Source organism: Dasypus novemcinctus, chromosome 6, assembly GCF_030445035.2.
Source record: "Dasypus novemcinctus isolate mDasNov1 chromosome 6, mDasNov1.1.hap2, whole genome shotgun sequence".
Lineage (NCBI taxonomy): Eukaryota > Metazoa > Chordata > Mammalia > Cingulata > Dasypodidae > Dasypus > Dasypus novemcinctus.
The window spans coordinates 87729014-87742722 of record NC_080678.1 but is presented as its reverse complement, the minus strand read 5'-3'; the positions used below and the strand labels follow the sequence as shown (position 1 = coordinate 87742722).

Here is a 13709-nt window from a genome sequence, read left to right as displayed (position 1 = left end):
CTGGGGACTGCCCCCCAGCAAGGCATGGGGAGTGGGGAGGAGCCGGGTCTGGGAGCCGGAAGGCTATCCTGCCCTCCCCCACTTTTGGGGGATCGCTGTCCTAAGCCAGGGCAGCCCCAGAGCTGGGGGTGGTCCTGCAGGCCCTCCCCTCCCGGGGCCCCCGGCTCGCAGCAGGCCCTCGCCTAGCACCCACCCCGGGGAGTGCGCCGCGCACCCCCTTGCTGCCCGCCACCGGGTCAGGGCAGGAAAGACAGAAGTAGCCGTCCCGGAGCCCCGCGGAGAGCCCCATCCCAGGCGGCAGGGCCCAGGGCCATCCCCGCCGCCATCGGGTGCCCTGAGAGCCGTGGCCTCCAACCTGACCCTGCCGCCCGGGGCAGGAGCCTAAAGGTCACTGCTCCCCAGGCCGGCCTGCGGGTAACGCCGTGGAGTCCCAGCCGGAGACAACGGTCGCCCCCTCTGCGGCAGGGGCGGGGGCGCAGGCTGTCCCGCTCGGGGCCGTGCCGCCGAGGAGCTCAGCGCAGCCTGGGAAGAGCCTGTCCTAGGGCAGGCCCCTCGTGCGGGTGCCCTGCCGCCCGCTCCAAGCCCAGCCCCTCCCCGGGTGCTGGGGGAGAGGGGCATGGGAGGGCCGGCCCTTGGCAGGACCAGGAGGGCTCTCGGAGGAGGTGGCACCGGGATGGAGCAAGGGGGTGGCGTGCTCTGGCTGGGGGCAGCGGGACCCACGGTGGAGGTGGGGCGGGGGCTGTGGGTTTGGGCGGGGAGGTGGGACTCACCCGGCCTCTTGCTGCATCCCCGGGGCTCCCCCTTCCCCCCGCCACTGCCTCCCAAAACGTGGTTGCTAAGCCGAGTCGTGGAGGGGCAGGGCGGGAGGTAACAGAGCAGATTCCTTCCCAGGGCGACTGTGTGCCCGGTCCTAGCCCCAGGTCACCCCACTCAGCCCCCTCTACCCAACTCCCCCGTGCACTCCCCAGCACCTAGCCTCCCCTGCACCAGTGGTGGCTCCTGTACAGCAAGCCTGGCTGGGGAGAGGGAGATGACGGGCACCGCACCTGCCTGTGATGCCCCCACAGGCCGCTGGGGGCCTGTGGAGTGATGGGCTCTAGATAGTTCTCCTTGGGAGTGCCGACGGGGTCTAGATTCACGGCAGGGGTGGGGGGCAGGGAGGGGAGTTCAGGGCAGGGCACCCAGGGAAAGCCTGGAGCCGGCAGTTAGAGGAAAACCACCCAGCGGCCAGTGGGGATGCGGGGATGGAGGCAGTAGGGCCGAGGCTGGTGGGGCTGCAGAGCTGGCCGCAGGTGTCTGGGGGGCGTGGAATGCCCCTGCCCCACTGGTAGGGGCCGGGGCCCCCAGGCCTCAGTGTCACTCTTGACCTGGCCCCAGCCCACCCACGCAGTGGCCTGCCACGGGAGCCCTGAGGCCAGGATGAGGGCCCCTGGGCTCAGCTGGGCACCTGCTGTGGCCCTCAGAAGTGGGGTGTCTGGCGACAGCCCAGGGGGACGCAGTGGAGGGTGTGGGCAGAATCCTGCTCTGGCTGGGGAGGGGAGCAGGGGACAGAGACGGGGATGAAAACTGAGGTGGGGGGCCCTGGGGGCCTGGGTTTGAGTGCAGGTGGGCACGTGGAACCCGAGAACCCCTGATGCCAGGTTGGAGGGACCCCCGGGTTATCCTCGCGAGGCCAGCGCAGGGCCAGGCCCTGGGCCCCGCCCCGCTTTCCCGAGCACCTCCCACGGGGGACCTGCAAACGCGGGGCATGAGTCCAGGCCCCAGGGAAGTGGACGAGCCACTGGGCCCAGCTGGGGCCTGCAGCGCACGCTCGGAGGAGGCGCCAGCCCCAGCTGCGCCCTGGCCAGACCCCTAGCCGCCCTTAGCCAGGACACCCAGGGCCCTCCGGGGTGGGCTGGGAGTGGTCAGTGGAGAAGGGGGGACGCGCATCCACGCCGAGGCCCCGAGGGTGGACGGGAACGCAGAGGCGGAAGCAGGGCCTGACCTCTGAGCCCCAGCCCTTGACCCCAGACCCCTGGGCTGCGTGGTTGCAGTGCTGCATCAAGCCTGGCATCCCACGGTACCTGGGAGGGGGCACAGGCGGCCCAGCCGGCGGGCGCAGACACGAGGTTCGGGGCCCACCCCAGGCGCCCCCGGCCCCCCAGGAAGCAAGCCAGCGCCTGCCCGTGACAAGGCGTGCCCCCAGGCCCTTGCTGGGCGCGCGGGCAGCTGCCCTTGGGGTGGGCGCCGCGCCTCACTCCCGTCCCGCCCGCAGCACCACCGACGTGCACACGGTGGCCTCCCTACTGAAGCTCTACCTCCGCGAGCTGCCCGAGCCCGTCATCCCCTTCTCCAGGTATGACGCCTTCCTCAGCTGCGCCCAGCTGCTCACCAAGGACGAGCGGGAGGTGAGCGGCCCCTGGGGACCCGGCCGGGGGCAGGCGGCACGGGGCGGGGGGCTCAGGGCACTGACGCGGGCCTCGATGGGGGGAGTGCAGGCCCCCCTGAGGAGGTGCCCTTGTCTCCCAGCCTCTTCCCTGGACGGGCTCCCCAGCCCCGGGGCCGGCCGGCTCTCTGTGTCCAGCCCCCGTCTTTGGGAGGGGACAGTCACCTCCCAAGCAGGCCGCCTTCCAGCCGCTGCCACTGAGCGTGCCCAGCTCCAGGCCCCCATTGGCAGGCGCTCGCACCCGCGCCCCTCCTCTGCCACCCAGCCCGGCTGCGGGGGTTCAGGACCCACGAGACCTTTTATCCGTTCTATCCTGCTTGGTTCCCAAAAGCAGCTGAGACGGCTCCTCGGCAGGGCAGAGGGGCCCCTCCCGGCGCCCGCAGGCTCCCTCCGCCGCCCCGGCCGGGCAGCCCTGTTTGCCCGGCGCAGCCCTGCAGGAGCTGACGGCGCCTCCTCTGGCAAATACTTGCGCCGATAAGGCGCAAGGCTGACCCCGATGTTCCTCTGTGGCTCTGCAGCGCCAGCCGCCCGGGCACCCCCAAACGCAAGCCCTGCTCCTCCAGGGCCTCGCCAAGCCTGTCCCTCGGAGCTGGGGGGAGCTGGGGGAGCCCCTGGCAGCCGGGGCGGGGCCGCCTCCCTACCCCTGCGCCCCGCTCTCGCCCTGTCCCCACGGCAGGCCGGAGGCAGCGCGCTCTCTCTCAATCCCCAGGGGACGCTGGAACTGGCCACGCAGGTGAACGACCTTCCCCAGGCAAATTACAACTTGCTCAGATACATCTGCAAGTAAGTGGCCTTCAGGGGAGGGGGTGCAGCCCCTCCCTGAGCAGGACCCCGCCCGGGCCTGTACCCCGCTCCCCCGCGGTGGGGACGCTCCCCCTCCCTGCACGTCCTCTGCCATGCCACGAACTCTGAGCGACGCTTCCATGGCCTCGCGCCCCTGAGCTGCAGGGCCCGTCTGTCCCCCACCCCGGCTGTGCCCGTGGCCCGTTCAGGTGGCCTCGTGGGGGCCCAGAAGAGCTGGGGGTTGCCACGCCTGGGCACTGGGGGCGCCCGGCAGGGGCCTCAGCCCACCCTGTGCCGTCAGGCGCTCCCAGGGCCCCTGTCCCCGCCATGGGCGGGGGGCTGCTGTCTCTGGGCCCCTTCTCTCCTCCTTGCCCGACGACGGGCCCTCGCGCCCGTGGCCCCACAGGCCCTGGAACCGCTCCGCCCTCCCCGAGCTTGGACACGCGGAATCGCGGGCCGGGGCTTGCGGACGTGGCTGGCGCGGGTGCCGGGGTCCGGACCTCGGGGTTGGCTGCTCCCGGCAGCTCCCGCGCGCCTCGTTCGCAGGTTCTTGGACAAAGTTCAGTCGCACTCGGACGTCAACAAGATGAGCGTCCAGAACCTGGCGACCGTGTTCGGGCCTAACATCCTGCGGCCGCAGATGGAGGACCCGGTGACCATGATGGAAGGTGCGGCGGAGCGGGGCTGCGCCGCTGGGGTGGGCCGCCCCTGCAGGGCGCGGGGTCTCGGCTGGCACCCCTGCTGACCACCAGCCGGCCTGGGGCCCGGGTGTGGCAGGCGGCAGGTTGGGTGGCGGGCAGTCCGGCGGTCAGAGGGCGGAGGCGTGGGGGAGCCAGGGCCTCGTCTGGCCCCTGAGGGTAAGAGCAGCGACACGGAGCGCGAGCGCAGCCGCCGCTCTTGGCCAGGGCTTCTCGCTGCTTGCCGCCCTCCTCGTCAGTCCGCGTGGCCAGCCCCGTTTTGCAGACGAGGACACCGAGGCCAGGAGAGGCTGGTGACCTGCCAGAGCCCATCGGGGACATCAGAGGGCGCAGCCAGGAAGCCCAGGGAGGACGGCCTGGACGGCTCCTTGGGGGTACCCGCGGGCAGGGGGTGCCCTTCCTGTGGGGGCAGAAGGCAGGGTCACTGTCCTGGCTGGAGTGTGGCATTGCTGGGGTCCCCCCAGCCCTGGGGTGCGGCCCTGACTTAAACCCCCCACCCCCACGCCGGCCCCCCACCCTGTTGGGCAAATGCCTGAGGGCTGCTGCGCTCCCCGACTTGGCCGAGCTCAGCCTGCCAGGCGTTTCCGCCAGTGGATTCCTTCCTCGAGGTTTCCAGAGGCCTGGATCCCCGGGAGAGGCCCCCCAGCACCCCGCCCACCCCACCACCTGACCACCCTCCCGGGGCTCCAGCCACGAGGGAACGAGCCAGATGGGGGGCCCTTCTGCTGACTGCAGGAGCCGAGTGCCCAGGATGGATCAGGGGGCCTGGCCCAGGGAGAGGGCACTGCGTCAGGGGGTTGTGTACCTGTGTGAGATCGTGGGGGAGCCGTACGAGGGGGCTGTGGGGGGCGTGGAGGGGGTATGTGGGGGTATGTGCCTTGTAGGACCGTGCGGGGGCCATGTGCACCCCTGGGGGGGTGCTTGTGACAGGGTGGATCCTGCAGGGACTGCGTGTGGCTCTCGTGTGTGTAGCTCTGCCACGGGCGTGGCGTATGAGCAGAGAGCTGTGTGTGTGTGTATGTGTGTGGTTCCGTGGTGGGGCAGTGTGTGTGTGTGTGGGCCCGAGTGTGAGTAACGCTGCGGTGGGGAGTGTGTGGACCCGTGCGGGAGCGTGTGTGCGTGTGTCTGGGACTGTGCGTGTGGACCATGCGTCACGCCTGGGAGGGCCAGGCCCTGCCTGTCCATGGGGCCGCCATCCCCAGCAGCTCATGCTGATCGCAGCCCAGAGGGCCAGCCTGGGGACCACAGCCCAGCTCACGGGGCGCCTAGAGGCGCTGTACTGCCCCACGCCCCATCCCAAGGTGGGTGGGGGTGGTGGGGCTCAGGAGGGAAGGAGGTGCCAGGGTGCCCCCTATCCCAGGGAGGGGCCTGGGGCTGCTCCTGCCAGACGTGCAGGTGGGTGGGCGCAGGATGCGGGGCCGCTCCCTTGGGGACAGTGGTGCCGGAGCACATGCCCCCCCGGGCGGCCACAGCCCCTCCCCGGAGCTCTGAAGACCCCGAGCCGCCCACCCCAAGGCCGCCCGCCTCTCCCCTGCAGGCACGTCGCTGGTCCAGCACCTGATGACCGTCCTGATCCGCAAGCACGGCCAGCTCTTCACCACGGAAGGGCCGGCCTCGCCCTGCGGGGACCCGCCACGCCCCGCGGGATGGGGCTCCCGGGAGACGGCGAGCGACGGTGGGGCACCCCCCAGCCCCAGCGCCCCCGGCCTGCCCACGCAGAGGACCTCGTCCCTGGACGGGGCGGCGGCCGCGGCGCTCTCGAGAACCCCCCCCACAGGCCGCGGTAGCCCGGGGGCCGCCCGGCCCGGGAAGAGGGGCCAGACTTTGCCCACCTGGAAGTCCTCCTTCCGGCCGTCAGGGTCCCGGCCGGCCAGCCCCCAGGCGGCCGACTCGTCCCTGGAGGCGCCCCCCGCCCCCTCTGGCGGGAACTGGCTCGTGAACGGCCTGTCTTCTCTGCGCGGCCACCGCCGGGCGTCCTCGGGGGACCGGCTCAAGGACACAGGCTCCTCGCAGAGACTGTCCACCTACGACAACGTGCCCCTGGCCAGCTCGCCCAGCGTGGCCAGCGCTGCCTGGTCCGCGGCCTCCTCCTCCTGGGAGGCCTCCGCCGCGGGCTCCGTCAGCAGCTGCTCAGCCTGCCGGGCCAGCGACTCCTCCGCCCGCAGCTCCCCGCAGGCCGAGGGGCTGCCGGCACCCTCCCCGCGCCCCAGCAGCAGCAGCGAGGAGGGCCGGTGCCCGGACGAGGGGGCCGTGGGCGCCAGCAGCAGCGAGCCCAGTGACCCGGGCAGCCCCGCCCAGGACCGCGCCCGCCGCTCCGGGGCCCTGCAGGGCCTGGTCGCCGAACTCAGGGCAGAGCTGTGCCGGCAAAGGACCGAGTACGAGACGAGCGTGAGAAGGTAAAGGGCCGCAGCCGGAGCCCCTGGGCCCCTGAGCCCCAGGATGGCGGCGCCCACCGGCCCGCCCGAGGGGCTTCCCCGGCCCCAAGCACCACCCAGGAGCCCACCCCGGGACGGGATTGGAGGGTCTCGGGCTGGCTGGCACTTGCCAGCGTTCCGGGGCTGGTCAGGTGAGGGGCTCTGGGCAGGGTCACTGCAGGGCCCTCGGGCTGAGGCCCAGAGGCCCGAATGTGGGTGCAGGAAGGGCCCCAGGTTCCCCTGACCGGCCGGCTGAGGCCGGGCCTGAGCAGACATGAGGGGCCCTGCCTGGACCGAGGAGAGAGCTGGCTGTGTCGACACAGCACCCTGCCCACCCTGCTCCCAGGACCACGCGTCCTGCCGCGGCCCGAGGCGGGTCCTCCTTCAAAGCTCGGAGTGACCCCGTTCCAGGGAGGAGTTCTCACACCAGGGTCAACAGCAGAGCCCCCCAGCCCGCCCCAGTCCGCGCCCAGGTTCCCGCCCGCCACCGAGGCCGCTGCCGGCTCTGGGGGTTTCCGTTCTCCCTCCGGGGAGTGGCGGTGGCAGGGGTTTCACGTCTGAATCTGCGCCGTGGCCTGCTCTGGGCCCGTCTCCACCTGCCTGCAGGCGCCGGGTCTGGGTCCGCGGGGGGCAGAGGTCAGGGAGGGGCCCCAGCCAGGCCGGGTGGGCTGGAGGCCCTGGGAGGGTGGCGCTGAGCCCGGGGGGTGCACGCGAGCCGCGCCTCCCTGCCTCCGGGGCTGCCTGTGGCTGCCGGGCCTCCAGCCGCCCCCTGCCCGGGCTCGCGGCTGCTCAGGAGAAGGCGCGCGCTGCCTGGGCCGTGGGCGGGGGTCCGCAGCCCGGGTTCAAGTCCTGCTCCCTCCGCACGTTCGCAGCCTGGATGGGGTCACTCGGGGAACGGCACAGAGGGGAGGGGGACAGCCCCGGGACCCAGCGTATCGGGGTGAGGGGAGCCATGGAGGGGCCTGGGCTCGGGGGTCTCCTAGCGTGCTCGGAGCGTCCCAGATGGGAGCGTTACCCGATATTGTCGAGGTTCTTGTCTAAACTGCAAGAAATGCATTTCAAGAGCTGGCCTCTTTGATCAGGCCAGTAATTTTATTCAGGTAGGGAGGGGAGAGAAATGGGAGAAAATAACAGAGCAGGGGTCCCAGTAGAGAGGAAGGGGCTGAAGCGCGATAGAGAGGGCTGATTCACTTTCTGCAGTTTCCCGTGACAGATTGTAAGTGCCCAGGTTTGCTTGGTGTTGGTCCAGGCAGGGCGACAGAGGCCAGGCTAAGGCAGGAGCAGGCGCGGGGACAGGTGGCCGGCTTTCCCACCCGCATTTTAAACCATTAATTATTCCGCCCCCTTGCTGATGACACGGGAGTCCCAGCTGTTTTGATTGGTTACCCCACCTGTCCATCCCCCAGGAGGCCCAATGATGAGGTCCTGGGGGAGTATCCAGGGCTTTTCCGGGTTCCTGGAGGAAGTCGCTTCCCACACGGGCCTTCTCGTGCGGGCCACCCAGCAGCCATCGAGGGCTGCTGCAGGACACGTGCTCAGGGGCGCCGGCTTTCCTGCCCGGCTCCGGATCCCTCTGCTGATTCCCAATCTCCCCTGCTTCAGGAGGGCGCTGGGCCGGAGCAGAGTCCCCTTCTCCAAGCTTCACGTGCCCCGTGGCGGGCAGAGCGCGCGGCCCCTGCCCCGCCATGGGGGTAGTTAGCGCTCGTCCGGGCGCCGCGCCTGCCTGGCCCGTGTCCGCGGCAGTGGGCGTGCCCGGGGAAGGCGGCCTTCCTTTTTCCAGCGGGGGACCAGGTCTGGGTGCTGTGGTCCTGTCTGCAGCCACGGGGCTCGGGGGCGCAGCTCCGGGGTCCATTTCCAGGGGCTCTGTGCGCCCCCCGGGGCTGGTGGCAGGAGCAGGAGGTGCTGGCCCAGAGCCCCACTCGGTGGCACAGGCCGCCCGGGGCCTCCGCCAAACCGTGCCGGTCCATGACTCACGGGCTCGGGTGAGGCAAGTGCCAGCCAAGCCGCTCTCGAGGCCCGGTGGGTTTTACGAGGTAGAAAATCAGCTGCCCGTGTCTGGGAACCAGTAGGGCGGGCATGGGGTAGGGAGGGTACTGGGCAGTGTGGGTGGGGGCTGGGCAGTGGGGGGGCGCTGAGCAGTGAGGGGGCACTGGGCCATTCGGGCAGGGGGTGCTGAGCAGTGGGGGGCGCTGAACTTTGGGGGTCACTGGGCAGTGCAGGGGGGTGCAGGGCAAGGCAGGGGGCGCTGAGCATTGGGGGGGTCGCTGGGCAGTGGGGGGCACTGGGCAGGGTGGGCAGGGGCTGGGCAGGGCAGGGGCCGCTGAGCATTGGGGGTCGCTGGGCAGGGCAGGGGGCGCTGAGCAGTGGGGGGGGCGCTGGGCAGGGCAGGGTGGGGCTGGGCAGGGCGGCGCCCACTCTAGCTGAGGGCGGGGGCAGGCGACCCTGTGCTGGGCACCCAGAGGACAGCGCACTGTTTTGGCTTTCCTAAAAGAAAAGGAGGTTATCGAGCGCCCTTTCCATCGTCCTCTCGTCCCTCGAGCCTTCTGCGGCTCCCGCCCAGGCTGCTGGGGTCACGGGGGTGGTGCTGAGGGCTCTTCTCCCCGGCGGCCCCTGAGGGACCTCATCCAGACTGGCACGGGTGAGCCTCGTCCCACTGGGTGAGGCGGACTGGACGTGCTTGTGGCTTCGCTGTTGTGGCCGGGGGTGACTGGCCGTCGACACGGAGCAGAGGGCCTACGTGGGCGTAGCGGGGCGCCAGGCCTGCTGTGGGTGAGGGGTGAGGGCGGCTGTGGGTGAGGGGTGAGGGCGGCCGTGGGGCATCCGGGGGCCTGGCGGGCACTGGAGGGCGGGCAGGGACCAGCTCAAGTGCTGGAGATGCTGGGCCCAGCAGGGGCGTGGGCGAGGCGAGGGGAGCCCAGGGCAGGCGCCTGGCTGTCGCGCTGGGGGCTTTGAAGGCCTCAGGAGCCATCCAAGGGTGGCAAGGCAGGGCGGCGGCTTGGTGCACGGGAGAACGCGGCCCCCGCGTGCGTGGGAGTGGCGTGGGGGGCCAGCGGGGAGGGGAGAGAAGGGGGTGCTGAGGAGCGCCACCCCCGCCCAGCCGGGGTGCAGGCAGGCAGGCCGCCTGTGGCGGCAGCAGCGCAGGGGCAGGGGGAGATGAGCTCTGAGGTGCGGCCCAGGGGGTGGTCTCTGCACCTCGCTGTGGGGTGATGGTAAGGGGGACTGACGGCCTGGGAGGGGAAGGTGGGCCCACTTGGACGCGCTCCGTGGCAGGTGGGAGAGTGTGGCTGGGGTGGGCCCCGGGATGGTGGCCTGAGACTGTAGCACGGAGGTGGACCGTGTCCCCAGGCAGGGGGGGTGGGGGTGCGGGCACCTTCAGGGGAGGCCGGAGGAAAAGCCGTCCTGGAGGAGGGGTCGCGAGTGGGGTCAGAAGCAGCGGGGAGCGTCTTAGAAGCAGGGTCCTCAGGCCTCAAGGCGGGGCGATGGGGACGGGCGACGAGGCCCCCCGTGACGGCCGGGAGGTGGGGAGGGTCCCAGGGCTCACGGCCCCTTCTGGAATCGGGCGGTGGAGGAGGGAGATCGCGGCAGCTCGTTGTGGACAGCTTGGGGCGCAGGGCCTGCTTGCTGGCTGGAGGGCAGGACCGGAGGGAGGGGCTCGGCCACTAGAACGGCGTGGCCCCACCTGGGAGTTGCCCGAGGCCCCGCGAAGGGTGAGGGAGGAAAAGGGATTGCAGTGGGGACACGATTTGGCCCAAGAGGGAAGATAGGCTCAGGAGGGGCTTGGCTGAGAAAGGGAGCGTCGGGGACTGCGGGCGGGGGTGGGGGCAGGGTGGCCAGAGGGGACCTGGGGTGCATGGCTGGAGGGGAGCCGCTTCTCTGGGCAAGGTGAGGGCGAGCGAGCTGGGTCTCTGCTGCCCCAAGCCCGGGGTGCCCCCTGAGAGGGGCAGCCATGCCACGGGCCCCGCGTGCTGCAGGCACAGGCCGACAGTGCCCCGCAGCCGGGCAGGCGGGCACCGACGTCATCCGAAGAGAGGCAGAGGAGGGAGGGGGAGAGGGCCGGGCCCGGAGCCAGAGCCCCACGGAGCAGGGTCATGGCTGCAAGAGGCTACCTTCCCCTCCCCCCCGAGGGTGAGAGAGGGGGACGCGGGGTGTGGGCACCCCAGCCAGGCCCACAGCCCCCCAGCGGAACCCAGAGGCACCCGCTGTGGCTGTGCAGGGCCAGGACATGTGGATGCTCTGGACAAGCCCCATCCTCCCAGCGGCCGCTGTCTGGTCAAAAAGGCAGGCGTGTGCGCCCAGCGCCGTGGGCTGTGAGGCCCCCAGGGACTATGGGCACAGGCGCTGGTGGCCTGGCAGGGGTAGCAGTTGGGAGCTGGGGAGGATGGAAGAACGCTTCCCTTCGGGAGACGTTTTAGCGGGGCCTTGAAGGATGAGTAGGAGTTTCCTGTGTTGCCGAGGCTGGCCGGGGCACAGGGTGGGTGTGGGAGTGGCAGGAGGCAGGTAACCCCTCAGTGGGGCACGTGTGTGGGCTTTAGTGGGGGCCAGGGCCACAGCCGAGGCGTGCGGGAGGAATCCGGGCCTTCCCGCGTCCCGGCTGAGCTGGCCGCGGGGCGCCCTTCCCTGCCCTGCGCGGCTCCCGGGCCAGGCGGCGCGCACGCGGGGCGGCAGCCGAGGCGGGCGTCGCCTGAGTGGCCTCTCTCGTCTTGGTTTTCAAGCCTGGAGGAAGGCAGTGCCGACCTGCGGCGGCGCCTGTCGCAGCTGGCCGAGGAGCTGGAGCAGGAGAGGAGGAGGTACACGATGCTGGAGATCAAGCTGCGGAACTCGGAGCGGGCGCGCGAGGACGCCGAGCGCAGGAACCGGCTGCTGCAGAGCGAGATGGAGGAGTTCTTCGCCACCCTGGGGAGCTTGACTGCTGGCGGCCAAGGCGCCGGGGCCCCCAAGTAAAGGGTCTGCGTGCCCCGGCCGAGCTGCCACCAGCCGCTGCTGCTGTGACCGGGGCCTCGGGCCGGGCACACGGGAGCCAGCTGCAGAGAAGCCTGTCGGCTCTGCTCCACACCCCACCATCCCGGGGGGCTGTCAGCGCCCCCGCCGCCCCCGCCCTGGGACCTGGAAGAGGCGTGGCTGAGTGGGGGCCAGGTGGAGGTGAGAGAGGAAGGATGCCAAGGGCATTGAGTCCCTGCCCAGGGAGCGGCCGTGGGGGCCACCCCGACAGGTGGCAGCAGGGGCGGAGGGGCCCGGAGCGCTGCGTTATTAAATCTGCTCTAAAACCTGATGCCCTTCTTCGGTCGTTCAAAACGGGGCTGACCAGGTGACCGTTCCCACTTCTCATGGGGCCGGGTGCCCCCTTGGAGTGCTCAGAAGCGAGGTGTGGCACTTCCCAAGGGCGCCCGGTGTCCTCACGTCTCTGACGCTGGATTTACGCAAATCCATGTGCTTCCAGCTGCGCGGTCGCGTGCTCTGGGGAGACGCCTTCTGTGTCCCCCGGGCCTCAAGCCTCTGTCCGGGTGCCCCAGCACTGCCTTCCACCCCCTCCTAGCAACCCTCAGGTCACCTTCCATGCCCATCCTGGGTGTCCACAGCCTGCAGTGCCCCTGTCCAGCCTCACGCCATTCTCCGACCCAGGGCTCCCTGAGGACAGATGGCTCTAGACCACCTGTCCCCACCCCACCCCCGGGCTCCTTGGGGCTGGACCCTTAGGCCAGGTGATGGCGCCACTGTCCCTGCGCCTTCTGTCCTGCTCACGGCGTCCTCATTGCCACCTCTGGGCTTCACATCCTTGCAACCGCACGAGCAGTAACTGGCGATGGACTTTGGAAAGTGGGGGCCACCAGAGCACCCCCGTTTTTGGTATTTCTGGAGACGTCATTCAGGCCCAAATACCCCATCACCTAGAGTCAAATGTAAACCTGGGACAGGTGGCCATCAAAACGGGCCAGGGCTCTCCAGGGACAGCCTCTTGATGCCCCCAAGGAACGCCGGTCACTCGGGCACACAGGCACGCCCATGGGGCCTCGAGCCAGGCCGCTGACTGCCCTTTGCCCAGGGCCCTCAGCAGTCAGCGCACCACGGGGGTCCCACCGCTGCCGCTGCCCTCCCGGGGCGCTTTCCCAGGCGAGCTTCCGGGAGGAAGGGAACAGAATGCCTCCTGGCAACCCAGCGGTAGGAAGGGGCCGCGCCCGGCCCAGGAGGCTGCTCTCGGCCTCCGCGCTGCCGGCCCTGCCAACAGCGGCCTGGTGAGGGAGCGCCACCCAGCTGTGGGGCGGGCACGGGACCAGAGGGGCTTCACGTGGGGCAGAGGCAGCGCTTTTGTCCTTGGCCACCTGTACTGGCCAAGGCCCTGCTTCCTGTCACATCCTTGATGAGTCCAGGGCCCCACTCAGCCCCTGGGCCGCGCCTGCCCCCTGCTGGGGAACGTGGGCTCTGCAGGCGCGCCCTCGGGACAGCGCTTTCACCAGCAGGGGCCCAAGTCCCGCTCCCACTGAGCCACAGACCAGCGGTCGAAGCCCCATCCGCATCCGCTCCCCTATTTGAGTTACTTTTACCTAACCTGCTCCCAAGCCTGCCGCTTCCGGGCGCACCTACTGGTGTAGCGGCACCATTTAATATTAAGTAAACCAGTGCAGTATGAATGTGCAAAGATGGGCTATGAAGTCTTTGAAAGCCTAACTGCATGCTTTAGAGACCCAGCAAAGGCGAACTACTAAAGAACATGATCAAAGCAAGCACAGGTGAGGCAACCATGCAGTAATGGAACACTGGCACAAATCTAGAAAATTCTGTGCTAGGACTTCCTCCAGAAATGTTTAAAATTTGTTTGCACTTTAAAGAACCTGGAAATTGTAAACAACGGGGTATGGTTTTATACCAGCAATCTTGCACCAAAGAACACAGCGGTTGGCTTAAACTGAAGGACGGACAAATGGCACTCCTGCCTTTAGGGTAGACCACCAGTCTAAGGGTGCGTGGGCAGGGGCTCCTGGTTTGGGCTGGCTGAGTGCTGCACCAGCAGCCACGCTTCTGGCCGTCTCCCGCAGCCGCGCTGCCCCTGCCTCTGGCATGAAGGGGCTCAGTACAGTAACACCCCCTCTTTGAAGGCAGTCCTCCCGCTTCCCAGGGGGTCCCAGGTGGGCCTGTCAGGGAGGCCGGTCATGCAAACCCACTGCCTTCGTCAGCAGTCACCGCGTCCCTTTCTCCCGGGCACGTGGCTCCTGCTTCTGTGGCCTGCCGAGCCTGGCCCCGCGAGCTGCCCTGAGCTGCACTGGAGAGGGGAGATCAAGCCACGGGAGGGCTAGTGGCGCAGAGGCAAGGGCGTGGTGGGCTCTGCTGCTCGCTGAGCTTGGGGAAGTCGGTTCCTGCTGAACCCAGGGCAGCACTGTGACCAGCTCCTGGGGC

At 69.9% G+C, this 13709-nt stretch overlaps 1 protein-coding gene across 7 annotated transcripts in view; it reads left to right on the top strand.

Annotated features, from left to right (window-relative positions):
• The window catches only part of ARHGAP22 (Rho GTPase activating protein 22), a 207630-nt gene extending 196041 nt beyond the window's left edge, over window positions 1-11589 (top strand). For 5 of the 7 annotated variants that reach the window (XM_058299128.2, XM_012523850.3, XM_071215884.1 and 2 more), the window contains 5 exons: window positions 2255-2387; window positions 3102-3208; window positions 3755-3876; window positions 5444-6302; window positions 11033-11589. In XM_058299128.2, coding sequence (XP_058155111.1) covers window positions 2255-2387; window positions 3102-3208; window positions 3755-3876; window positions 5444-6302; window positions 11033-11261 — 1450 coding nt within the window. In that variant the 3' untranslated portion in view covers window positions 11262-11589. The remainder of the gene's footprint in view (window positions 1-2254; window positions 2388-3101; window positions 3209-3754; window positions 3877-5443; window positions 6303-11032) is intronic. The other 2 variants (XM_023587781.3, XM_004454867.4) reach the window with 1 other exon arrangement.
• The last annotated feature ends 2120 nt before the right edge of the window (window positions 11590-13709 follow it).